Raw genomic sequence first — 27,837 nt, forward strand, 5'->3', positions numbered from 1 at the left:
TTATATACATTCATTTTTTTCACTGATTCACGTTTGTTTCACGTTTTTCACTATTTTTTCACGGATATTCACTATATGAAGTATATGGAAATTGTTATGTATAAAGAGTAATGCACTATGTGATTTTCCTTTTTTTGAGGTGGATATATTTTGGGACATCGTTGGAAGAAATTTTTGGACTTTTTAGTTGGTGGATTGTACATAAATTTGAGTGGACTTTATTTTGTAGTGGACTGGATATATAAAAAAATAATAATGTTCATTTTTAGGACAAAGGTATATAGAGATATTATTTTTCACAGTTATTGTATATTAGGACAAATTTGTAAATTCACCGTCACTTTATATGATTTTGCACACCTTTAGGGGAGGGTGTTGATGGTGTTATAGGGCATTTATTTTATTTTGGAGGTGTTTTTTTTCTAAATATCAGCAAATAACAGAGAAGGTCCCCTGGAAGAGTCAGGCACAAGGCAGGAGACCCCAGTCACATGTCCTGGGTGCCTACATTATTCAATGCTTAGAGTAAAAATCCACATTTTTCTGCCAGCTGAACCCCAGAACCTCCATAAATCCAGTCTAGATACATAAATTGTGTCTGCAGCACAGAGAAGGAAGATTATCCGAGAGAAATCCAGGAATACAGGACGGGGAACACAGCTCAGGAAAGTGACCAGGGGATTACAGGCTGATATCACCCAGTCCCCGCCCTACTCTGGACCAATCAGTGAGCAGTATGGGTGGAGGAATGGATTTAGTGTTCATGACCCACCTGTGCTGATCTCTGTAGGAGTGTCCTCCTCTATAAATGTCCCCGTTATTCCATCCTCCTCCATAGACTGCTGATCATCCCTCACATACGCCTCTTCTTCTTCTGCTTTCACCTCAAATTCTATATCGACTGGATCTCCACTCTAAATCAAGGAAATGACAGAAAATATCATCTGTAAAATGTAAGGTCACATAAAGAATCCACACATCATTACAAGTCCATGTTCTAGATGCTCCATCCCACCAACCTTGCAATGGGGAGGGATGGTGTGATCTTCCTGTGAGGAATCCCGGGAATACAGAGGACGGGGACATCTCTCTGGTGGGTTCCTGGTATTAGGTGGCTCCATCATATCCTTGTGTCCTTCTGAAAACTCCTCCATCACTCCATACTCCTCATCCTCCTCTTTATACTCTTCTTTAACATCAATATTCTCATCCCCGAGGATTCCACTCTGAAAGATATAATAAAACATTCATTGTAACAAACATGCTGTGTATAAATCACAACTACCAATAATTGTCATCATCTACCTGATGATGGTGAGGGATGGTGTGACCTTCCTGTGTGGAATCCCGGGAATACAGAGGACGGGGACATCTCTGTTGTGGGTTCCCATGACTGGATCCATCTGTAGGAAACACACACACTGACTGAATCCATTGTTTCTATGTGTTTATCAGATGATGGGGGATCTAGGTGGATCCTCCGTACTGCTCTCTCCTTTACAATAAAGTCTCCTCTTACCCGGTGATGTGAGGGGCGGCTGATTGTCCATCATGACGTCCTTGTAGAGATCCTTGTGTCCTTCTAAATACTCCCACTCCTCCATGGAGAAATAGACAGTGACACCCTGACACCTTATAGGAACCTGACACACACAATGATACAGTCACCATCCAGACACATCCCTTGTCTGTTACTGGAGAATGTCCCAGAATTCCCGGCACCGCTCACCTCTCCTGTCAGCAGCTCAGTGATCTCTCTGGTGACTTCTAGAATCTTCTTCTTTCTCTCTTCTATCAGGGAGGGAGGTGGAGGCAATGTGATGTCATATGATCTCCAGACTTCACAGGAGGAAAACTCTACATCTGAACACAAATAGTCACATCAAATAATATTCCCAGAATCCTCCTCACCTCTCCATCCAGGTCTCCATTTTATTAAAGCCCCACTTCAGGCTGAGGTATAATTTCCCCCACAGGACCCCCACACTACGCAGGTAAAAGTAATTCTGACATCATTACATAGAATGAAGGATCTACAGTTCTGCTTTAGTTGTGAGGATGTAAATGGTCCGCCCACATCCTAAGAGCACTGGATAAAAAGAAAAAAGCTGGATGGAGGGACATTAGGAGGAGGAGCTGTGAGGTCAGTGTGATGTCATAGGATTCTCTGACTCTGGATGGAGGGACATTGGGAGGAGGAGCTGTGAGGTCAGTGTGATGTCATAGGATTCTCTGACTCTGGATGGAAGGACATTGGGGGGAGGAGCTGTGAGGTCAGTGTGATGTTATAAGATTCTCTGACTGGATGGAGGGACATTGGGAGGAGGAGCTGTGAGGTCAGTGTGATGTCATAGGACATATAGACTCTGGATGGAGGGACATTTGGATGGGGAGATTTGAGGAATCCTCTATATGAGGCTCTCATGCAAACCAAATCCTTGTTCCTGGGTGCGTCCTACCTCTCCTAAACTGAAGAGTGAACTTTGACCTTTACCATCTAGAAATCTGTCCGGAATCTGTGGAAGTAAGCTGTCATGTGATCAGGTGACGTGCGGAGGAACGGAGTGTACATAGCAGACAATTGTCTCCACAGCCCCTAATGGTGGGGATGGATTTGGCGGCGTGCTGGTGCCAAGTTTCCTCCCCCCAGGGTCACTGCAGGTGTGGAGAAAAGCTGTGTAAGAGGATATGGAGGAGAGATGAGGAGGAGATCCAGGAATCAGGAGAAAGGTCAGGGCAAGCAACAGACGAGCGCATCCAAGAGACCAAGCCGGGGTCACTACACAGAAAATCAATCCAAGGAAACAACAGGCAGGACGAGGAATAGCAAGAAGGAGCTGAGAGACAAATGAGAATATTGCTCAGCCAATGGGAGATGATCTCAGCATGACTTCCATCATGAAGGAGATGAGGGGGAGGGGAGGAAGTCACTGAAGGTGACCATAGATCCATGGAAATTCAGCTGGTTCAGCAGGGATCGCTCACATTTCCATCCATGTGTGGCCACTGCCGGATAAAAGCCACTCCCCCAGCGGCTACAGCCAATAGCTTCAGTGCTGATCCGTGTATTCTGAGAGCGGAGGAGTCCCCCCATTGTCAGAATACAAGAGTGCAGCGGGGAGGATTCCCCCATCCACCTCCAATGTGTGGATGGGGGAATCACTTCAGTATTTATGGTCATCCCGCTGGCTGAACGATAAAACTGAACCATGTAGGCCAGCTTTGGGGGCAAATATATTATCATCAACTCCTCCCCCTGAAGGGGTTAATCTACGTATTACCTCCTCTGCTGCCAGATCCAGGAATGTCAACTCTGCTTCCTCCTGACTCACCTCTCCCCTAGACCGTCCTGAGTGTACCTGACATCACTTCCTGTCTGTACCTGACATCACTTCCTGTCTGTCTTCCATAGAGACTTCCTGTCTGGGTAGAAGTGAGATCCCCACCTTGTGGAGCTCAGAGGAACTGCAGCCCCGAGAAGCATCTGGTAGTGTGACCCCAGCCTTGTGCTGGGTGTGTATGGACTGTAGATCCTTATAGAGGGGTCACCTCCACTCCCACCAAGGGGGACAGAAATATATGACTGCTCGGGGGAGGGGTTTTGGCCCCTTTGATTTTGCAGTAACATTGATTGCAGATTTAGTCCTGTAGATCATCTGGTATATGGATACAAAGCCCCCCAGCCCAGAGTAAAGGGTGGAGAGTGATTGAAGTAGATGCAAAGTGGAAGCGGTGGACTTGCAGAGAACACTATACTGAGCACACAATATTGTCTGTCTCCATGGATTTGCACAGGATTTGAGATGATTTCCTATAGCAGCAAATCTGATGAGATGAATGAAGTGGGTGTAAAGTGGAAGCAGTGGATGTGCAGGGAGCAGCATCTTGAGCACAAATCACTTTATGTTGTGGATGGATTTGCACACGGTTCAGTTTCCTTCATTTATTGATAAACCCCATAAGACCAATGAAGTGGGTGTAAAGTGGAAGCAGTGGATCTGCAGGGAGCAGCATCTTGAGCACAAAGCACTTTATGTTGTGGATGGATTTGCACACGGTTCAGTTTCCTTCATTTATTGATAAACCCCATAAGACCAATGAAGTGGGTGTAAAGTGGAAGCAGTGGATGTGCAGAGAATAGGATTTGGAGCCCCGAGCTCTTTATCTCTGAATGTCTCCACATATTTGTAGTGTATTTGTGATGATTTCTGTGCACACACAATAGGACAGCGCTGTGACACATAATGCTCTTCTAGATGACAGGGAATCCTTCCCTTTGTTACAGCAGCAGTCCGCTAGAAGGTTTTTGTAGGTTTGGAGTTGTTACACATAGCGGGGGTTTTATCCATTTATAGTGATGACATCATTGCCCAAATCTGGGGGTCTCCAGCCATTTCCACCCTTTACTCCCAGCTGGGGGGGGTTTGTATCCATATACCAGATGTTCTACAGGACTAAATCTGCAATCAATGTTACTGCAAAATCAAAGGGGCCAAAACCCCTCCCCCGAGGAGTCATATATTTCTGTCCCCCTTGGTGGGAGTGGAGGTGACCCCTCTATAAGGATCAACAGTCCATACACACCCAGCACAAGGCCGGTGTAGCTGCAAAATGAGTTCCCCATGAAGATGTGTGTCCCTGACACATCTGCGCCTGTCATAGTTTCAGTCACGATCAATCGATTACTAAACTGCTGCATCCGACCTTCCTGAATTAACCCCTTCGTGGCAATTTCTTACTTTTGTTAACTAGTTAATTCATAATTATAATAATCATAATAATTAATAATAATTGTCACGACCCGCAGTCGCCACCACCAACAGGCGACAATTGCACAGCTGCGACTAAGAGTACTACGTCACGCCCATGGCGTCAGACCCCAGACCTTCTCACCAAACTCGTGACCGAAGGACCAGCCGATCTAAAATCGCGGTGTGACGCGCGTAACAAGGCCACACCCAGCTGCACCCTACACAGCGATTGCTCAGCTAATGGTCTACAATCGGTGCCTGCAGCCTGAATGCGCTTGTTACTGGGTCGGGTTAGTTACGCAACTAACCCTATACTGCCACCACCACTTTTGTCGGAGACTGGGAAACTCCCGTTATCAAATATACACTATAATGATTGAAATATTGATCTATATAGCACGGCCCGCGGACCTACTATACAGAGATATAACAAACCGTAGCGTCTCTTCAAAGGCAGGGATTCGTGAATTGCAAGTAAGCGCTTAGAAACAGTTTAACACTTTCAGAAAGAGAGATTTATTTTTAACAGGGTCAAAACAGGTGCGATAAAATATTTACAAGGAGATGTCACAAATATATATATATATGTATATAAAGACACAGCAAACATAGAATAGCGAGGGAATTACAGGGTAAGTTACTTGCCTTGCCTGGTGTTAAGCAGATTCCGGTAGAGCAGTGTGACTCCTAATCTCCTTTTGTTACGATGTTATGGAGACTTCTCTGTGTGTGTGTGAGTGTGTCTCTTAGGCCCTGATTCACTATTGGGCGTGGGCGCATATTTATGGGCTTAAGCCCAATTTTCATGGGCGTCCGTCATTTTTTACCCTGCAACCTAATTCACTATTGAGCAGAGCCCATAAGCAGACGCCCAATCTAATTTACAAAAAGACACACGCCCGGAATCAGACTCACAAAACAGACTTGCTAAGAGGCACGTCTAACACCATGAAAAATCACTGCAGAGACGTTCACTTAGAAATTTGCTTTGCCAAATATCAGGACTTCACTTTAAACAATATCTGCTATTTCCAAAAAAATTAAGAATGTGTTAAAAATCGTTTTTTTCAAGAAAATCGACACAGTAAAAATCTAGAAGCCCGTGCAGTGTCTTTGGCAGATACAACTGAGCATGTGCAGAACACATTTTAGACTTCTGCCATGGGCGTTTGTTTTTTAGCCACTGACTAATAGTGAATCTTACTGTGGATTCCTCTGACAGCCGGCACTCGGTCACGTCTCCTGTGTGTGGAGTCCTCTGACAGCCGGCACTCGGTCACGTCTCCTGTGTGTGGATTCCTCTGACAGCCGGCACTCGGTCACGTCTCCTGTGTGTGGATTCCTCTGACAGCCGGCACTCGGTCACGTCTCCTGTGTGTGGAGTCCTCTGACAGCCGGCACTCGGTCACGTCTCCTGTGTGTGGATTCCTCTGACAGCCGGCACTCGGTCACGTCTCCTGTGTGTGGATTCCTCTGACAGCCGGCACTCGGTCACGTCTCCTGTGTGTGGAGTCCTCTGACAGCCGACACTCGGTCGCGTCTCCTGTGTGTGGAGTCCTCTGACAGCCGACACTCGGTCGCGTCTCCTGTGTGTGGAGTCCTCTGACAGCCGGCACTCGATCACGTCTCCTGTGTGTGGATTCCTCTGACAGCCGGCACTCGGTCACGTCTCCTGTGTGTGGAGTCCTCTGACAGCCGGCACTCGGTCACATCTCCTGTGTGTGGATTCCTCTGACAGCCGGCACTCGGTCACGTCTCCTGTGTGTGGAGTCCTCTGACAGCCGGCACTCGGTGGCGTCTCCTGTGTGTGGAGTCCTCTGACAGCCGGCACTCGGTCGCATCTCCTGTGTGTGGAGTCCTCTGACAGCCGGCACTCGGTCACGTCTCCTGTGTGTGGAGTCCTCTGACAGCCGGCACTCGGTCGCGTCTCCTGTGTGTGGATTCCTCTGACAGCCGGCACTCGGTCACGTCTCCTGTGTGTGGAGTCCTCTGACAGCCGGCACTCGGTCGCGTCTCCTGTGTGTGGATTCCTCTGACAGCCGGCACTCGGTCACGTCTCCTGTGTGTGGAGTCCTCTGACAGCCGGCACTCGGTCACGTCTCCTGTGTGTGGATTCCTCTGACAGCCGGCACTCGGTCACGTCTCCTGTGTGTGGAGTCCTCTGACAGCCGGCACTCGGTCACGTCTCCTGTGTGTGGAGTCCTCTGACAGCCGGCACTCGGTCACGTCTCCTGTGTGTGGATTCCTCTGACAGCCGGCACTCGGTCACGTCTCCTGTGTGTGGATTCCTCTGACAGCCGGCACTCAGTCACGTCTCCTGTGTGTGGAGTCCTCTGACAGCCGGCACTCGGTCACGTCTCCTGTGTGTGGAGTCCTCTGACAGCCGGCACTCGGTCGCGTCTCCTGTGTGTGGAGTCCTCTGACAGCCGGCACTCGGTCGCGTCTCCTGTGTGTGGAGTCCTCTGACAGCCGGCACTCGGTGGCGTCTCCTGTGTGTGGAGTCCTCTGACAGCCGGCAGTCGGTCGTGTCTCCTGTGTTTAATAAACAGCACTCGGCATATCTTCATGTAATCTAATTAGATTTCCTTAGTTCTAGTGATTCTATTTTTGTTTCTTATCCTTTATAATTATTTCTGTAATGATTTTACTTATTTTGAAGGTCTAGATAATATTTATTTTGACAGCTGAATGTAAAAATAAAGGTCCGCAATAAAAAAAAAAAAAAAAAAAAAAAAACAGCGTGGGGTCCCCCCTCTCATCCATACCAAGCCCTTCGGGGGTCCCCCCTCCCATCCATACCAAGCCCTTCAGGTCTGGTATGGATATTAAGGGGGAACTCCACGCTGAAATTAAAAAAAAAAACAGCGTGGGTCCCCCTCAATATCTATATCAGACCCTTATCCGAGCATGCAGCCCGGCAGGTCAGGAAAGGAGGAGGGAAGCGCGAGCGCCCCCCCCTCCTGAACCATACCAGGCCACATGCCCTCAACTTGGGGGGGTGCTTTGGGGCAGGGGGGGCTCCCCCCAAAGCACCTTGTCCCAATGTTGATGAGGACAAGGGCCTCTTCCCCACAACCCTGGCCGGTGGTTGTGGGGGTCTGCGGGCGGGGGGCTTATCAGAATCTGGAAGCCCCCTTTAACAAGGGGGCCCCCAGATCCCGCCCCCCCCCACGTGAAGGAGTCTGCAGTACATGGTCCCGCTACTCCTTCACAAAAAAACAAAGTGTAAAAAAAACACAGTACAGGGTCTTTGACAAGTCCTTTAATAAAACAATGTCCCCCCGAAGTAGATCCAACGTCAATCACGGCGGCGGCAGGGACCCGAAAAAAGAAAAAAAAGGTTCCGCTCCCGTCCGAGGCTTCCAGCCTTGTGAAGTAAAGCCTAGCTGACAGTTCTTATATAGGTATGGGGCGGGGCCAGCCGGGGACATCATCCGAGTGACCCGCCCCATGTCACATGCTTGCTGTTCCCTGCTGGCCCCGCCCCATACCTATATAAGAAATGTCAGCTAGGCTTTTCTTCACAAGGCTGGAAGCCTCCGACGGGAGCGGAACCTTTTTTTCTTTTTTCGGGTCCCTGCCGCTGCCGCCGCCGCCGCGATTGACGTTGGATCTACTTCGGGGGACATTGTTTTAATAAAGGACTTGTCAAAGACCCTGTACTGTGTTTTACACCACACTTAGTTTTTTTGTGAATAAGTCTGCGGGAGCATGTACCGCAGACTCATTCGCGTAGGGGGGGGCGGAATCTGGGGGCCCCCTTGTTAAAGGGAGTTTCCAGATTCTGATAAACCCCCCGCCCGCAGACCCCCACAACCACTGGCCAGGGTTGTGGGGAAGAGGCCCTTGTCCTCATCAACATGGGGACAAGGTGCTTTGGGGGGAGCCCCCTCTGCCCCAAAGCACCCCTTCATGTTGAGGGCATGTGGCCTAGTATGGTTCAGGAGGGGGGGGCGCTCGCTCGTCCCCCCCCCCCTTTCCTGACCTGCCAGGTTGCATGCTCGGATAAGGGTCTGGTATGGATATTGAGGGGTCCCCACGCTGTTTTTTTTTTTAATTTCAGCATGGAGTTCCCCCTTAATATCCATACCAGACCTGAAGGGCTTGGTAAGGATGAGAGGGGGGACCCACGCTGTTTTTTTTATTATTTATTTAATTCACGGAAATAATTTGAAATTCAGCTGTCAGTGGGAATCCCCGATGACAGCTGAAACATTCCTTCTGTCCCTGCAGAGAGCTCCGCTATTATATTTGACATTAAAAAGTATAGAGACTGCAACATTGTATCCATTTGTATCCATTCCGGATATAGATGTTTTTATTCGGATACAAATAGATACAATGTTGCAACCTTTATACTTTTTAATGTCAAATATAATAGCGCAGCTCTGTGCAGGGACAGAAGTAATTACTTTGCTATTATATTTGCAGGCCGTAGACGGGGCGAAAATCGAACAATTTTTTTACCATTGGTGGTAACGTCGGCCCATTGAACAACCAAATTTTTTTTTTTTTTAAAACGGTCAGTTTTCGCCCCATCTAAGGCCTGCATTTTTCTTTTTCTTATTCTTTTTTTATTCTTCTTTTTCTTGCAGGTCATGGCTCATGTGCAGATTTTTTATCTGTTAAAAGATCAGCCAATTTGCCGATCATTGCAGCTAAAATCGGCCGATCTGCAAAATCGGCCAATTTGTATCCAAATTTACCAATTAAAAAAAGTTGCAAAATCCCCAAAAATGGCTGACCAATTAACCGACTAATGGGCCGAAAATCAGCCGTTTTTTTTTGCGGACGATTTTAGACCCATGTAAAGCAGGCCATAGATGGGTCTAAAATCGGCCGATTTTTCTGCCGAAAAAAAAATCGAACGATTTTCGGGCCGTTAGTGGGTTAATTGGTCAGCTGTTTTTCGGGATTTTGGCACATTTTTTTATCAGTAAATTTGGAACAAAAAATTTTCAACTTTACTGGTAAACAAAATATGCTAAAATCCCAAAAAATGGCCGACCAATTATCCCAATAACGGAAGAGGCCCTTGTCCCCATTAACATGGGGACAAGGTGCTTTGGGGGGGAGCCCCCCTTCCCCAAAGCACCCCCCCATGTTGAGGGCATGTGGCCTGGTATGGTTCAGGAGGGGGGGCGCTCGCTCGTCCCCCCCCTTTCCTGACCTGCCGGGCTGCATGCTCAGATAAGGGTCTGGTATGGATTTTGGGGGGATCCCCAAGCTGTTTTTTTTTTATTTCAGTGTGGAGTTCCCCCTTAATATCCATACCAGATCCGAAGGGCTTGCTACGGATGGGAGAGGGGACCCCACAATTTTTTTTTTTTTTGTACATTCAGCTGTCAGTGGGGAACCCCGCTGACAGCTGAAACATTAACACATGGCTGTCGCTCCTACAATCCCGCATGAGTTATGTTATCAACTCATGCAGCATTTTAGTAGTGAAAACCAATGCAGCGCTCATGTTTCAGCTGTCGGCGGAGTTCCCCACTGACAGTTGATGTAAAAGTATTGCAGGGAATTATAAACAGTTTGTAAAAAACCCGGCGTGGGGTCCCCCCTCCCATCCATACTAAGCCCTTCGGGTCTCGTATGGATGTTAAGGGGTAACTCCACGCTGAAATGAAATAAAAAACAGCATGGGGTACCCCCCAAAATCCATAACACATACTTATCCGAGCATGCAGCCCAGCAGGTCAGGAAAGGGGGGGGCGAGCGCCCCCCCCCCCCCCCGAACCATACCAGGCCACATGCCCATACCAAATTATTCAAACATTTGTAAACAGACCAATTAACTGAAATGGTTTGGCATTTGTACCCCAAATATGACGTTCCCTGAGGCGTTGGTACACCGAGGTACGCCTGTATTAGTATTGCAGTCCTTTGTATTGGGATACATAGAACCAACATACATGTGAATTGGCAACATAGCACAACATTTGTGTCACATTGGAGATATCTGGTAGTTACACTGACCTTGCCCAGGGACCTTAGATTGATTCACAGCACAGAAATACAGGCTGGGTTAGCAATGTAGCTCCGTGGATTAGTGGTTAGCACTACTGCCTCACAGCTCTAGGGTTGTCGGTTTGAATCCCAACCACGGCAAGGAAGTAGCATGATCTCCGTGTGTGGCTGTCTTCACATACATGTTCTGGCAACATCTTTGCTTTCTGTCTAAATGATCCCTAAAATGTGAATTAGAATGAGGCCTTGTCTGTTGAAACACCTTCAAAGCTGCACCTTATGTGAATGTCATACAATGGGATAAGATAAGGGCCTGGAGCACTAATAGATTTGATAATGATGGTTTACACTCCACCCACTTTTGTGAAGGATTTGGCAAGCAAAGAGCTGACAGAGAGAGAGAAGAGCGAGCCAGTGAGACGAAGAAGAGTGAGCGAGATATACATACTGAAGAGTGATAAAGAGAGACATTCAGAAGAGTGAGCGAGAGAGAAGAGCGAGCCAGTGAGACGAAGAAGAGTAAGCGAGAGATACATACTGAGGAGTGATAAAGAGAAACATTCAGAAGAGTGAGCGAGAGAGAAGAGCGAGCCAGTGAGACAAAGAAGAGTGAGCGAGAGATACATACTGAAGAGTGAGCGAGAGAGAAAAGACTTGGTTGGTGAATCCACACATCAAACTTGTCACAAATCCTGGCGTGCATTTTTCCCCCAAATGCATAGCAGACCCTTATCCCAGCAGGCAGGTACCGCACGCCTTCAAAGATTTATTTCCTTTGTTGATTTTCCTGCTTCGTTCACACTATATGCAAATGAAAATTACTGTTTAAGTTGCCAATTTTACTGTGTTTTCTAGAGAATTACTAACTAGTTGTGTTTTCAATTGTGTGTAGCATTGCGATTTCTATTTGAGTCTAGATGTTAAATTGCTAATAAATGGCCAAAATCTTCAAATACCTTTGAACTCTCACTGCAACAAATGGCGTACGTTAATACACTCACATTCACATTCATTATATCCAATATCAGGTACGATGTCAATTCACAAATCGCACCTGAAATTGCACACCCTGGATGCGACTTGTCATGCGATTGGCATGGCCAGCAACTTGCCCTTTGCATGGCAAATTGCACACAATGTTACTGGGGGCTAACACCACTGTCACATCTAATCCGATGCGGCAATTGCCCAACTTACAGTGAAGTTGCACGAGTTCACAATCCAATTGGATGTGAACAGAGCCTACAGTGGCCAATAGGGTTTGACTTGGTCTACGATTTGCAAGTCGCCTGTCATGCCAATTGCATGGCAATCGCAAACAATGTTACTGGGGGCCACCCGGTCACATTAAAGCAGATTTCTAAGTGGTGTTATTGACACCACAGTCACATCATGTGACTTGCATAGAAGTTGCATGATTTCAAAGTTAGGGTACATGGTGATTTCAAGTGCAATTTGCAAGACAATCGACACCGATCTCTCAGCAAATTGCATGAAAAGTAGTGTATTCATTACTCTATTATTACTTGCGGCTCCGACCAAGTTTGAACCACAACAATATGAACGCTCCAATAGCGTGCTCATTGAGTGGGACTTGGCATGTGATTTGCACAACATGCAAGTTGTAAATCGTCTGCAAAGTGGCACCCTATTGTCTGCTATTAGAGCAACCACATGGGTGCGTTTCAAACACTGATTTCTATAGTAGTACATGTACTACTTTAGTGGCAATTTGCATAGAGATCTGTGTCAGATGTCTTGAAAATTGCATTAAAATGGTCAACTTTACTGGAAGTCGCAGGATTTGTAAATCAGCTTTGCCCAGAGTGTAATGTTTGGTGATGTTTGATTTCTGGAGTGTTTTGCCAATTGATGGGAAATTCACCATACTAGTCAAATCGATTTGTCATTTTCAGTATTGCATACAAGATGTGGTCATGTGACTGTCTTAACTCATGCGAGAATCTGGAGGGAATTGTGACCATAGTAGCAATAAAGGTTCCAATTGGGGTTCCCTTTCACATCCCTGCTCAATGTTCTGTTGTATGCTGCACACGTACATTTCACTGTATATATCTTTCTGATTTGTGGGGCCTGTATACCAAGGGTTAATGCAGGTAGGAAGAGGATTCATCAGGTGAAAACACTTTCACTGACAGTGGTGGGTGTGGCCTTCATTGGGGGTGGGGCCTGTATACCAAGGGTTAATGCAGGTGGGAAGGGTATTCATCAGGTGCAAACACTTGCACTGACAGTGGTGGGTGTGGCCTTCATTGGGGGTGGGGCCTGTATACCAAGGGTTAATGCAGGTAGGAAGCGGATTCATCAGGTGCAAACACTTTCACTGACCAAACTAAGGTCAGTGGTGGGTGTGGCTTCATTGGGGGTGGGGCCTGTATACCAAGGGTTAATGCAGGTAGGAAGCGGATTCATCAGGTGAAAAACACTTTCACTGACAGTGGTGGGTGTGGCCTTCATTGAGGGTGGGGCCTGTATACCAAGGGTTAATGCAGGTAGGAAGAGGATTCATCAGGTGAAAACACTTTCACTGACCAAACTAAGGTCAGTGGTGGGTGTGGCTTCATTGGGGGTGGGGCCTTGTTTGGCACGCTCCAAATACAACCTAGCTTATATAAAGATGTGCAGTAGGGAGTGATTTGGCCTGTTACTAGGCCGGGTGGTTTGTGACTAAGTCCTTGCATGGTGTGGTTTGGGGGAGGAAGAGATTTTGTGCTGAATTGCCCCAGACACCACTCAGGCTGTGTTTGGGGGGGGGGAGATTTTGTGGTGAATTGCCCCAGACACCACTGAGGCTGTGTTTGGAAGTGGGCTGGAAATGTTGGCATATTTTTGGCCTTGTAAAGTGTTTGTGTGTTATTGCACAATGATTGTGTTTTTTCTCTTTGCATTGAAAGCCTCACACATGTCAATCGTTTTGTTTAAAATCTGCTCTTGTTTTAATTTTGCTTGCTTATTTAGACTCCAATGCATTTTTCTGACAAACCTGCTGACAAATGTATGTGTCGGGGATTTATAGAGATGGGAGGGGATTTGTAGAGGTGGGAGGGGATTTGTAGAGGTGGGAGGGGTTTTTTTCACATGCTTTGTTTTCTTGATATTTTGATCTGTAGACTTTTTTTGTGAATGGATCTTCATACTAAATGATTGTGTAAGTAAATCCTATGTGCATGAAAATGTTACTTGATTCATCTTCCCCTTTGTTTCCTGCTATAACCTGAGCACACACAGTTCACTAGAAGTATCTTTAGATTGTAAGCTCTTATGACCAGGAGTGTTTTATTTTTGCCACATCAATCCTATTTTTGTGACTCACCAAGATATTGACTGTACCTACTTGTTCCTGCTGACCAAATAAATGACGATATATTTGATCAATAAATGTTTCACCGATGTTTTTGTGTTTATTTTATGTTCAATATATGAACAACCTTAATAGTTACTTTGTATACTTATATAATCTGCTCAAATGTAGCTTGTAAGAGCGTGAATATGCAAGTGGGTGCAAACTGGCTTTTTCAAAACCAAAAAAAACCCCACTTGCACCACAATATTGTTATGTACTAATGAATGTCACATTCACTGTGCAGCCAGCTACAAGTTTTCTACAATTCGATTTACAGTAATAAAATAGTCCACACTTTGTTGATTTTTGGCCTTTGGCAACAAATATTAGCCAAGGTTAAAAAAAACAAATCAATAAGAAACACACATTTGCGAAAGCTATCATAGCCGTGCATAGAAATGCGCGATTGCAAACAAATAAGCACCAAACAGGTGTCCGCATGGCGCATGAACGGCTATCCTGGAAGTTCGTCATCACGTGCGCGCGCACCCGGAAGTGGTTGTGGGGAGTGTAAGTGGATGAGAAGTGGTTGGAGGTTTTGTGTTGGTTGAAAATTTTGATAACCTTATTGGCATTTGGACATGGCGAGAGCACAGTTCTCAACTGAGGAGATGATCCTTATATGTACAGTATGTGTGGCCATTGCAAACATGTTTATAACATGTGAGGGACAGGTAATTGTAATGTTGTGGGTGGGGCCTAGCAGAATCTCACTTGGTGCACATGCTACTTATCTGTACATTAGCTCCTGGGTATTGATGGGTCAATGATATTAACCACTTGCCTACTGGGTACTCCTACCCCCTTCCTGTCCTGGCCAATTTTCATCTTTCTGCACTGTTACCCTTTGAATGACAATTGTGCGGTCATGCCACATTGTACCCATCTTAAATTTATATCAGTTTTTTCAGACAAATAGAGCTTTCTTTGGGTGGTATTGACTTGCTGCTGTGTATTTTACTTTTTGCTCGATAAACCACAAAATAGCTCATAATGAATAAAAGTCTGTTTATATTATAACATTTGGTAAACTGGTAATTTAGCAACACTGATGTGTGTTGATGAGGCAGCACTGGTGGGTGGCACTGCTGGCCACAGGTGGGCGGAACTGTTGGGTGGCACTGGTGGGCACTGATCATCGGGGCCGACCCCTGCTTTGATAACTGCTGGTTCTCGGCAGTACTTTCCACACATTCTGATAGCGTGATGAAAGTGCAGCCAAGACCCGGCAAATGCATTTCCCGGTGATCAGCGTGTCATTGGACGTGGCTGATCACATGGTAAAAAGCCGCTGTGATTGGCCTTTACCACATCACGTGATCAGCTGTGTCCTTAGGACACAGCAATCACGGAGAGCGCGTTCTGCCAGGATGTCATATGACACCCTCCCAGAGCTGCCTGGATGCAGTGTAGCGTTATTCGGCTATCTGCGGTCGCCCAATAGGTAACCAGCTAGGCCTTCATGGCTAATCTTTGAATATCTGGACATGTATACTGCGTATAATGCATTACATTCTACAATGTGTTGGTGTACATGGTATTACAGTGTGCAATGCGTTGCTGGATTCTGCATGACAGTGGACAGCGTATCACAGTGTGCAATGCGTAGCTCCATCCTGCATGACAGTGTACAGTGCATTACAGTCTACAATGTGTGGGTGTACACGGTATTACAGTGTATTACAGTGTGCAATGCGTTGTACACTGCAGTGTGCACTAAAGCATTTTACACTCATGCACTGTACACACTAAAGCATTTTACACTCATGCACTGTACACACTAACGCATTTGACATTTTTAGTGTGCAATGCGTTAGTGTGCAATGCCTTGGACAGTACAATACATGTGCATACCCTGAAAAAGGGTCCTGCACATTTCTGGCCCGGATGCGGTGCAATTTGAGGTGTGCAAAATGTTTGTCTCTAATTGCAACGCACACAAATTGCATGTGATTTGCCCAGGAGTGCGGTGTTAGACCACAATGCATGTATGTGAAGCCACAATAAAAGGATGTGGATTTTGTCTACTTTTACTTGCGCATGTTAACATTATGTAAGTGCATTTTTTTTCTGTTTAACATGCTATAGACATGGAACATGCATTTGGATGGAGTGTTTTTGTATGTGCATTTTGGAAGTATTCTAAACACACATTGACCCTAGGGCCACACCATATCTTATGCAGGCCATAGATGGGTCGAAAATTGGCCGATTTTTCGGCCGAAAATAAAATCGGCCGATTTTCGGATCGTTAGTGGGCTATTTGTTCGGCCGTTTTTCGGTATTTTGTCAGATTTTTTTTTTCGGTAAAGTTGGAAAAAAAAACGGCCGAATTTGCCGATCGGCCGATTTTCGCGGCAATGATGGGCAAATTGGCCGATTTTTTACTGATAAAAAATCTGCACATGAGCAGTGACCTGCAAGAGGAAGACAAAAAGAAGAAAAAGAAGAAGAGGATGAAGAAGAGGATGATGATGATGAAGAAGAGGATGATGATGCAGAGGATGATGATGAAGAAGAAGAGGATGATGATGAAGAAGAAGAAGAAGAAGGATGAAAAATGAGAGGAATTCCAGTATGGCAAAAAGTGTCCCTGCAGAGAGCTCCGCTATTTCTTTGACAGTTCCTTGACATTTACAGCGGTTGCAACATTGTATCTATTTGTTTCCGAATAAAAACATCTGTATCCTAAATGGATACAAATAGATACATTGTTGCAACCGCTGTAAATGTCAAGGAACTGTCAAAGAAATAGCGGAGCTCTCTGCAGAGACACTTTTTGCTGGCTGTAGACGGGATGAAAATCGGCCGATTTTTTTTTTACCATTGCTGGTAACGTCGGCCGCTTGAACAACCAATTTTTCATTTTTTAAAAGAAAAATCGGCTGTTTTTCTCCCCGTCTATGGCCTGCATAAGCATTAGTGTGCCTGGGGGAGGGGGTGACCTTTGGCCTTTCCAAACACAGTAGATGCTCCAAGAATGTTTCCTTGAACTCTTGAAATGGTTAAAAAGGAAAGACCCTCTAGATAGCCTGCACTGAGAATTGACTGTCATGATGACGTGTCAATGATTATTTGCTCTCATTGTTCAGGAGTGGTACTGCTTGCGGTTGAAGCTGGTAGAAATCCACCTTCACGTCCTCCACTCACCTTCACTCGTGGCCAGTGGATATTTTGTGGCCGCAGGCAAGAACTGGCATCGAGGACCTGCATAATGACCCTGGCATGCCAGAGGTGGTTTGGAAGCAGCACAGCAATTTGACCATCCCTTTCCTCTATGTTGGTTTTAGGGGTGCAGAATTGCTTCTCGTTGGTGAACGGACTGTCGCCGGATATCAGAGTCCCCATATTCTCAAGATATGTTTTAGCCATGTTGGCTTATTTTTATGTTATTTTCCAAGTGTGTCGCACCTAACCGCACAGTAGTGTGGTGCCATGCGTATTTGTGGCTGTGAATGGGGCTGTTTTTAATAGACGTGTGTAGGTGCAACAACGTTTTCATCATGGTACCTGCGCACATCTACAGAGGGCATTGCATTTCTTTGCTGTGCTGGAAAATGTGTGTTCTTGCATGCGTTTCTGCACCACCAATGGTGTGAACAAGTCCTAAGGGCCGGTTCACACTATAGAAACAGTCTAGATGTGTTCCTGATGGGTTTTTTTCATGCCCTTTTGGCATGCATGTTTAGTGTGTTCCAGTACATTTTGGATGCGTTTTGGACATGTTTACATTGCATTTTTGTATCCCTTCCACTTATTTTTTTCTATTTTCTTTGTATTCAATGTAGTTAGGGACATGTGCGTTTTAGTACATTCAAGGACGTTTCAATGTGTTCCAGTACAGTTCTGTGCAGAAACAATGCAGCGTGGTCAGCTTTGTTTACAGCACCTGCAATGCACTGAAAATGCAAGCGCTGATGTGAACTATGACATTGACAACCACATAACCTTCTTTCTGTGCGTTTGTGATGCCGAAAAAGCAACTGAAACACATGTAGTGTGAACTGGCCCTAAAGTTTATTAGAGGTCAGGGAACGGGACTGACCAGGAATTGTGAATTCAATCAGACTAGTGGTGAGATACAATCAGCAATTGTATAATAATGTGAGATCTGAGCTGTAGCTGATAGAAAATGAGACACATTCACTTGATCAGTAAATAGATAGTTAAAGAGTGGGGCGGTGATCCGTAGATTTGCATATGGGACAGGTGATGACGGGGTGGGGGAGGGGGTCAAGTTGTATAAGAAGACGGTTTTAAAAGAGAAAAAAGTTACAATGAAATATACACGGCATAAAACTTGCACATTTCCTAATTGGCAGAAGAACAGTACATAGGTAACATTCATCTCCATTTTTTAGGATGTAGCCATGACTGGGATTAGAACCCATGACCCAAGTGCTGTAAGTTCTGAGCTCTAACCACTAAACCACTGTGGGAGACACAGTTTGAGCTATAATGTAGAATAGTTACATTGTTTAAAAATGATAGAGCGAGCGATGGTCAAATGATATAGACTAGTAAAATGGTATTACACAAGATAAATATAACCACGAACAGTAGTGCATGAACTTGTGAAAGGTCATCCACCCCTGTGACAGTGTACTACACTATTGAGCACCTTTCTGGCTCCTGTGGCTGAGCTAATTCCTCCCCAGGACCATTTGGGCACCCACCCTGATGGATGGATGGATGGAGCTGGATGACTAACCCATAGCTGCCAGCATACCGCTGCACCCCCAGATGTGTGATGTGTATAACCCATGCACATTAATACTTTTGTTCTGGTGAGTGTAGACCAGTCCCAAGGGTGGTTTACCTTTCACGAGTTCATGCACTACTGTCCGTCATGGAGAGACCACACGTGCCATTCATAGGCACTCTCTGAGTTGGTACTCTCACACGAAGGACATTCCATTATTCAGGAATGATTATATGAACTTATTTTAGCACCATTTACAATATTACATCATTGTTGCAATTCTTTGCACTTTTTGGTTTTTACATGCGTTCATTATTGATCACATGCATTTATAGCGCTGCACTTGTCTTTAACATAGAATAGTTACATGACTAAAGAGAATGAAGATATATAATTATATTGGGAAATTAGAAGTATATAAATTATTTGAGATATAAGTGTGAAAATGTTTAACATTTGAGTACAGAATGTATGACATTCATTAGTAAATGCATTACTTTCCTGATCATTTTGGAGACACAGCAAAAAAAAGAAATAGAAGAAAATAGAAAATTCTAATACAGGTGTACTATTTATTACATTCTAAGGATTCTCTTTTGCCATCATAAAAACGCCAATATTAATAAAGCCCGCGCTTGTGCGCCATCTAGCGAACATATCCGGTATTGCACCTAAACATGTGCCAGACGGGATACCACATTTAGTGATAGCAAAGTAGTCAATAGACGCTCGTCAATGAGCTTGCTAGACGCTGGTCAGACGACTGATTGATTGACCGGAGTCTGCCTGAATGGTCAGTCTCTGCTAATACACTCACATCTTAGTGAATCAGGGCCTATAACTCTCCTACACACTGAATCATAGACACTGATTGGGGTTATTGTACCCAAGAAATGGAGCAGAATACACCTTTGTCTACATTTACAAGGAAAGACTATTTATTTGTAAAAACAAGAAACAAGAAAAATGGTAACAAGTGGTGTTTAAATACCACCAAAATAAATATCTATTTGTGTGAAAGAAAATGATAAAAATATAATTTGGGTACAATGTTGCATGACTGTGTAATTGTCATTCAAAGTGTGAGAGCGCTAATAGTTACCAGTCGACCTGGTCAGGAAGGGGGTGGAAGTGTCCGGTATATAGGAGGTAGAACCATTTATTTTTAAATAGACCTCCAAGTGTTTGTGAAATCTCCCACCACAAAACGTACTCAGCCAATCACAGGTCAGGACCATGTCTTTGGTGACCCCTGATATCCTTATCAACGGTTTCTTCCATGATGAAGATCAGCCATGGAGTATATCTGAGGTGTATATCAGGGTGTGCTTCTTCCCCACATAAGAGCTGGGATGTCCAGCAACATTCATCTAGAAGACATTTCCCGCACTCAAGGCACTAATACACCTTCAGGATTGTATGGGACCCATGATGTACAGGAAGACAGGACTTCCCTCACGACAAGAAAGTGGCTTCACACAATTGTGAGATCTCTGATGTCTGGAAAGATGGGACTTCCGTGAAAAACATTTCGCGCACTCAGGACAGGAATACGGCTTCTCCCCCGTGTGAGATCTCTGATGTCTGTAAAGATGGGACTTATCTGAAAAACATTTCCCGCACTCAGGACAAGAATACGGCTTCTCCCCCGTGTGAGATCTCTGATGTGCGTAAAGATGGGACTTCTCTGAAAAACATTTCCCACACTCAGGACAGGAATATGGCTTCTCCCCCGTGTGAGATCTCTGATGTGCGTAAAGATTGGACTTATCTGAAAAACATTTTCCGCACTCAGGACAGGAATACGGCTTCTCTCCCGTGTGAAATCTCTGATGTATGTAAAGATGGGACTTCTGTGAAAAACATTTCCCGCACTCAGGACAGGAATACGGCTTCTCCCCTGTGTGAGATCTCTGATGTGTGTAAAGATGGGACTTCCTCAAAAAACATTTCCCGCACTCAGGACAGGAATACGGCTTCTCCCCCGTGTGAGATCTTTTATGCCTATTAAGATGGGATTTATAACAGAAACATTTCCCGCACTCAGGACAAGAATACGGCTTTTCCCCCGTGTGAGATCTCTGATGTCTGTAAAGGTTGGACTTCCTTGAAAAACATTTCTTGCACTCAGGACAGGAATATGACTTCTCCCCCGTGTGAGATCTCTGATGTCTGCAAACACTGGACTGTCCGCACTCTGGACAGGAGAAGCTCTTCCCTGTTGAAAGGCCGGCCCGGTCCCGCACAGTCTGAGGCTCCTCAGGATACAAGGAATCCGATGGTCCATCTACACTGGGTGGTGCCGGATGGACATTGGAGGGAGCCGGGTTTTCTCCTGGACTATACTGTGTGATGTCCTCATCTTCTACTTTCCATTCTGGAGACAAAGTGAGACAATCCTCGGAGGTTTTCCTCATCTCCCGGACATGGACTAAAATACAAAGACAAAGAGGATTACTAGACAGGAGCTGATTGGTTCCCCCAAACCAGGACTCCGCCCACATCAGGCAGCTTGGTCTCTGAGGAGCTTACAATTCCACCCTCAAGGGAACTAGGAAATGGCTCCTCTGATCTCCCACCAGGTCATTTCTTTATTCATGGACCTTAGTCAGAGAGTGAGGAAACAACCAGAACTGTCTTTTATAGGAGGTACAGTGATGAGGGGATTATAGGACGAGGGTCCCCACCCCCACTCAGGACAGGAATACGGCTTCTCCACCGTGTGAGAATTCTGATGTTTATGAAGAATGGACTTCTCTGAAAAACATTTCCCAAACTCAGGATAGGAATACGGCTTCTCCCCCGTGTGAGATCTCTGATGTGTAACAAGTGATGATTGATATATGAAACATTTCCCGCACACAGGACAGGAATACAGCTTTTCCAAGTGAGATCTCTGATGTGTGTACAGATCAGACTTCAGTGAAAAACATTTCCCACACTGAGAACAGGAAAGTGGCTTCTTCCCCGTGTGAGATCTCTGATGTTTGTAAAGACTAGACTTGTCTGAAAAACATTTCCCGCACTCAGGACAGAAATACGGCTTCTCCCCTGTGTGAGATCTCTGATGTACATAAAGATTAGACTTCTGTGTAAAACATTTCCTGCACTCAAGACAGGAAAATGGCTTTTCACCCGTGTGAGATCTCTGATGTCTGGAAAGCATGGACTTCCTTGAAAAGCATTTCCAGCACCGAGGACAGGAATACGGCTTCTCCCCTGTGTGAGATCTCTGATGGCTGTAAAGACTGGATTTTTGTGAAAAACATTTCCCACACTCAGGACAGGAATATGGCTTTTCCCCCGTGTGAGATCTCTCATGTGTGTAAAGATGGGACTTCTGTGAAAAACATTTCCCGCACTCATGACAGGAATATATTTTTTCTCCTGTGTGCAGCCTTTGATGTGTGACAAGATGTGATTTTAATACAAAACATTTCCTGCACTCAGCACAGGAATACGGCTTCTCACCTGTGTGACATCTTTTATGCCTATTAAGAGCAGATTTACACAGGAAACCTTTCCCGCACTCAGTACAGGAGAATCTCTTCCCTGTTGGAAGACCGGCCCGGTCCTGCACAGTCTGAGGGTCCTCAGGATATGAGGAATCCGATGGTCCATCTACACTGGGTGGTGTCGGATGGACATTGGAGGGAGCCGGGTTTTCTCCTGGACTATACTGTGTGATGTCCTCATCTTCTACTTTCCAGTCTGGAGACAAAGTGAGACAATCCTCGGAGGTTTTCCTCATCTCCCGGCCATGGACTAAAATACAAAGACAAAGAGGATTACTACACAGGAGCTGATTGGTTCCCCCAAACCAGGACTCCGCCCACATCAGGCAGCTTGGTCTCTGAGGAGCTTACACTCTGCACCAGAGAGGTTGTGCTGCAGGTGCTCTCCCTCTCCAGACACTAGGGGGCCAGGCCTGCTCGCCTGGCCCCAGAAACATGGCCTCTTCTGGGCTAGGCTCAGACCATGCTCCCCCTGAGGGACCCAGCTTGCCTTCCCATACTTTACCAGCACCTGAAGACCTTGGCTGTGGCCCTAAAAGTGGGGAATCCCTCCCTGTCTTCAGAGAGCGGGTTGCTGATTATCTGGTGAGAATCGCAAAGGAGGAGGAAAAGTTGGTGAGTCTGAAAACTGACTACAAGAAAAAGAAAGTTCTCCATGACAAGTCATGGAGCAGCAAGAGGCAGAGCATGAAGCCGGAGATGAAGGGTTTGGAGGTCGCCATTAAGAAGCAGCAGAATCTGGTAAAGACGCTGAAGGAGAAGAGCGGAGCTTTCAGAGAAAAGTTCCGGAATGAGGAAAGATTCAGGAAGATGAAGGGAGACTCCGGTAAGGATTCATCATCGGCGGTGGCAGTACGGGTGGAGAGTGAGGAGGGGGTCCTGGATGCTGCCCCTGCTATCCCATCCACCTCAGGATCTGCTTCCCTGGAGGAAATGTCAGCCTCTGCTTCCCTCCCTCCACAGCAAGCTGGAGGATCAGCACAGGAGGTAGAGGAATATGGCGGAGGACTGCTAAAGTACATTGAGGAATTGGAGTCTTCCCTAATTGGAAGAACTTTCCGTTTTTCTGAGGACTCTGAGGATGAAGATGACGGTGAGGACTCTGTACCTGGTCCTGTAAAGGAGAAAAAAACAGAAAAGCCGCGCTTTATTAAAAGTGCCATTTTGGACTCCAGTGTGGACAGCCATGTGCACTGCAGTGTTTTGGAGGGAAATCCTCCTGTGTGTGCACAGAGCTCTGCAGGGAAGATGGCTGCTGTGCCTGCAGGACTGCACTCTGCTGGGACTGAGGACTCTGATACCAGGAACCCTGGGACTCTGGACTCTGCTGAGGGGAAGGTAAAGGGGGGATCTGAGACTATTGCTGGACAACCTCTGCTGATGGCTGCAAATGCAGCAGAAAATGGTGGGAGGGAAGATGTCAGCAGCACTCTGAAAGGGGTTGCTGAAACCCAGGGGAGAGTGACCAGGAGTGGAAGGCTTTTGCCTAAGAGGAGTATGTTGGGGGAGGGGGAGACAGGAGCATCTGGTGTGAGTGGGTCTGCTGGGAGCAGTAGTGCCACGAGTGAAAGGAAACATATGGATGATAAGAGTGCTTGCAATGCTGGAAAGGGGAATGCCTGTGTGTTGGTGGATGGAGTGACTGCTGCTGCCTCTGATGGTGGTCTGCAGAGCGGGGGCTCTGAGGTTCCTGCAACCAATGGGTGGGGTGCAGCTTTAAGGTCCACTACATCTAATGCTGCAAATAAGACCTATGCTGGGGCTCTGGCTGGGAGGAGGGGGTCACATCATGTTGTCAGCTCTGGGGGGAGGTCTGCTGCAGGTCTGCCATCTGCACCCCTGTCCTTCAGGAGGAGGAATTTGGTGCAGCTCAGATGGGAAGGTGGGGGTGCTCCCCCGGTCAGGATGTCGGTGGTGGACAGGATTTTGGAGATGGGGTTTAGGGCGGATGACATCTTCGCCTTGATCAGCCCTGTAGGATCCTATGAATATGATCTGTCCTTTGTGCGCCCCGAGTCTCTGGATATATTCTGGGAGAAGTATGAACACATGTATAAGGGTCTGCCGGAGTGGAAGGGACTCGTCCCAAAGGTTGTCTCACGCCAACCTCTAGTGAAGACGGTCACCATTCTAGTACGGAATGAGTCCATTCCTTTGGCTGACTTGGCTGTCTGGCTGAGGAGATTTGGGGAGCTACTTGCACCCCTGAGGAAGATTGTGGATGAGAGAGGGATATGGACTGGTGGGTGGTCGGTGCAGATGAGGTTGTATGTGTGTGGGAATGTGGTCCAGCATCTGCCCTCCTCAGCCTTCATTGGGAAGGACAGGATTGTGGTGTTCTACCCTGGGCAGCCCAAGCTCTGCAATAAGTGCGGTTCTCGGGGTCACTTCGCCTCCTCATGTCCAGAGATGAAGTGCTCCCTATGTCAGGATCTGGGGCATCTGGCTAAGGATTGTAATATCATCAGGTGCAATCTGTGTGATAAGGTTGGCCATTCCTACAACCGGTGCCCTGAGGCCATGCACAACCAGTCAGCTTTGGTGGAAGAGTTTTTTCGTCTGGACATGGAGGAGGCAGAGGAGAGAGAGGCTGTGCCAGGGGTCCCCAATGTCTCTGTCCCTGTGGTCCCAGTGTCTGATGGTCCCTCTAATGTGTCATCTCCTTGTGTTGTGCCCCCTGAGTCAGTGTCCGTGGATGTTGTGTCTGATCCTCCTGTGTCAGTTTCCCCAGAGGTAGTGGGGGCTGTGGAGGGAACTGGACCAATGTGTATGGTTGCACCGACCCCCCCTCCCCGGCGTCGGAGGGTCAGAGCGCGTGAGGCGCTGGGGGGTGGAATGAATGATGGTGGGGGTGTTGGGGTGAAGGTTGGGGGGACTGCTGTGGTGAGTGGAGAGAGTGGGGTGGATGATGTTGTTGGTGATGGTGGAAGGGAAGGGGAGGGGGCTTTGCGGGCCGGTTTATCAAATGATGATATGGAGTGGTTGGAGGCAAAAAGGAAGTCTGGGAAGAAGAAGCGGAAGAAGGATGTGCCTGTACCTGACCCTGGGAGGGTGGAGGTGTCAAACACATTTGAAGTGTTATCTGAGGTGGAGGATGAGGGATCTTCAGGGGATGAGTCTCTGGTTTCCATGGAGGAGGAAACACAGAGGACTATGAAGCGTGTAGGGTCTCCAAGTAGGGAGGGGGGTAAGCAGGCTAAGAAACGGGTACCTCGATCATCCTGATGGCGGTTCCCACTCCTTTGAAGGTGGCGACCATTAATGTCGCCAGCATAAAATCAGTAAGCGCTCGTAACATGGCCTTATTTTTGCTCAGCAGGTTTGATGCTGACATTTTCTTTTTGCAGGAGACCAGGTTGTCCAGTTTGGGGGATGTTCATATGGCGAAGAAGGAGTGGAGGCGCGGCCCCTCCTTCTGGTCTCTTGCGGCCGAGCCTTACACTGGAGTTGCGGTACTTTTTTCCGGCATGGTAACCTGTCGGCGGATTATTGAGGTAGAAATGGGGAGATGCATGGTCTTAGACGTCTCCATGGGGGGGCAGGACCTGCGCCTGATTAACATCTATGGGCCCCAGACAAAATGGGACAGGAAATGCCTCTTCATGAAGATCAAGCCTTTCCTTTTTACAGCCCAGCAAGTTGTCTTCGGTGGTGACTTTAACACCGTCACTAGGACTAAGGACAGGAGAGGGACCGGAGTCAGGCTGGACTGTGACGGGTTTTTTTTTAAACAAAATAGCTAGAGAGGCAGGTCTGGTTGATGTGCACATTCATTGCTGCCCAGACGACACGGGATTCACTTTTCAGAGAGGTTCCAGTCAGAGCAGAATAGATAGGTTTTTTTTAAAGGGGAACTCCGCCTTCTCGGCACCAGTGTGTCAGGCGGTGGAGTTTTCCGATCACTGTATTCTGTCTGTGACTCTGAGTGGCCCCGATACACCACCTAAGGGGAGGGGTACCTGGAAGCTGAATTCGGCACTCCTGGACGATGAGAAGGTGAGTCAATCCTTTGAGGATTTTTTTCAGGCACAGGTATCAATCATGGACGTTTGCAGCAGTAAGTCCGAGTGGTGGGAGCTTACAAAACAAAGGATCGTTGGGTTTTTCAAGGCCATAGGAAGGAATAAACAGCTTGATAAGTATGTCACCTACCAGCGTCTGCGGAGGAAGCTCGATCGGCTTGTCTCGAATAATGGAGATCCAGAAGCGATCTCTGAGGTTAAACTCTTGCTCAGGCAGTGTCAATATGACAGGCATGCCTCTTTGGTTCTGGAAAGGGATTATGGGAAATATCACTCGCCCGACCCTTACCAGAACTGCAAACAAGGTAGAGCAGTTAAGTCAGTTGTAGGCCTTGTTGACAGTACGGGTTCCCTGACAAAGTCCAAGTCAGGGATCCTGGAAACCTCCAGGTCATATTATGCTGACCTCCTGGGTAGGAGGGACCTCGATCGAGCGAGCATGTTGGGTTTTCTGGACTCTACTCCAGGACTGGGAAATGGCAGTTCTCTTGTGAGTTTGACAGAGGACATCACGGCAGATGAGGTGGTGAAAGCTATTGATCAGCTTGCCATGAAGAAGTCGCCTGGGCCAGACGGATTGACAGCCGAGTTTTATAAGCACTTGAAGGTGACTCTGGCCCCATATTTGGTGGAGGTGTTTAATGGCTGTCTGAGAGAGGGTTCGCTCTCTCCCTCCATGCGACAATCTGCAGTGATTCTTCTGTCAAAGGGTAAGGATTCCTCGAGAATTGAGAATTGGCGGCCCATTAGCCTTCTCAATGTTGATAGGAAGATATTGGCAAAAATTATTTTCTGGCGTTTATCGTCTGTTGCGGGCAATTTACTTTCTCGCCATCAGCACTGTTCGGTTCAGGGAAGAAGCACTTTTTCAGCGGTGTTAGCTGTCCGGGAGGCCCTGGAGCGGTGCAGGGCTGCAGGCTGGGGAAAGTTCCTGCTGGCATTGGATCAGGCCAAAGCTTTTGATCGAGTCAATCATGAGTACCTATGGCTGCTTCTTGGCAAGTATGGCCTGGAGGGGGGCTTTATCGATTGGCTAAAGACCTTATACAGAGGGGCTGAAAGCTTCATGCTTGTGAATGGTTGGATTGGACGACCCTTTGAGGTTGGCTCAGGTGTGCGTCAGGGGTGTCCTTTGAGTCCTCTGCTATATGCGTTTGTAATCGATCCCTTCATTCGGAGGTTAGAGAGCGGACCGTTGTGTGGAGTTCCTTTGGGCATTCCTGGGGAGCCCCCTCTGAGGGTCGTGGCCTATGCTGATGACGTGTCTGTTTTCATCTCCGGGACGCAGGAGGCAGAGGAGGTGGTCTCGGTGATGGAACAGTATGCTGAGGCATCTGGCTCAAAGATCAATCAGGATAAGAGTGAGGTTTTCTGGATGGGAGAGGAAGGCGAAGGCTTTACCCTTCCGGACGCCTTCCCAGAGCCCCAGCAGGAAATTAAAGTTTTAGGCATCAGATTTGGTCCCGGTGATTACGGCCTTGCAAATTGGGTAAGCAGGCTACAAGATGCCGAT

General features: G+C 46.8%; 1 protein-coding gene across 1 annotated transcript in view; it reads right to left on the bottom strand.

Annotated features, from left to right (window-relative positions):
* LOC149469349 (uncharacterized) overlaps positions 1–27,837 on the bottom strand; it is a 98,370-nt gene that overhangs the window by 5,825 nt on the left and 64,708 nt on the right. Inside the window, exons 8-9 of the mRNA XM_089669372.1 lie at positions 21,414–22,586; positions 20,203–21,192 (exon numbers count right to left, since the gene is read on the bottom strand). Coding sequence (XP_089525498.1) covers positions 20,203–21,192; positions 21,414–22,586 — 2,163 coding nt within the window. The remainder of the gene's footprint in view (positions 1–20,202; positions 21,193–21,413; positions 22,587–27,837) is intronic.

This window comes from Staurois parvus, unplaced genomic scaffold, assembly GCF_062004578.1.
Source record: "Staurois parvus isolate SC_StPar_1 unplaced genomic scaffold, SC_StPar_1.0 ptg000073l, whole genome shotgun sequence".
Classification (NCBI taxonomy): domain Eukaryota; kingdom Metazoa; phylum Chordata; class Amphibia; order Anura; family Ranidae; genus Staurois; species Staurois parvus.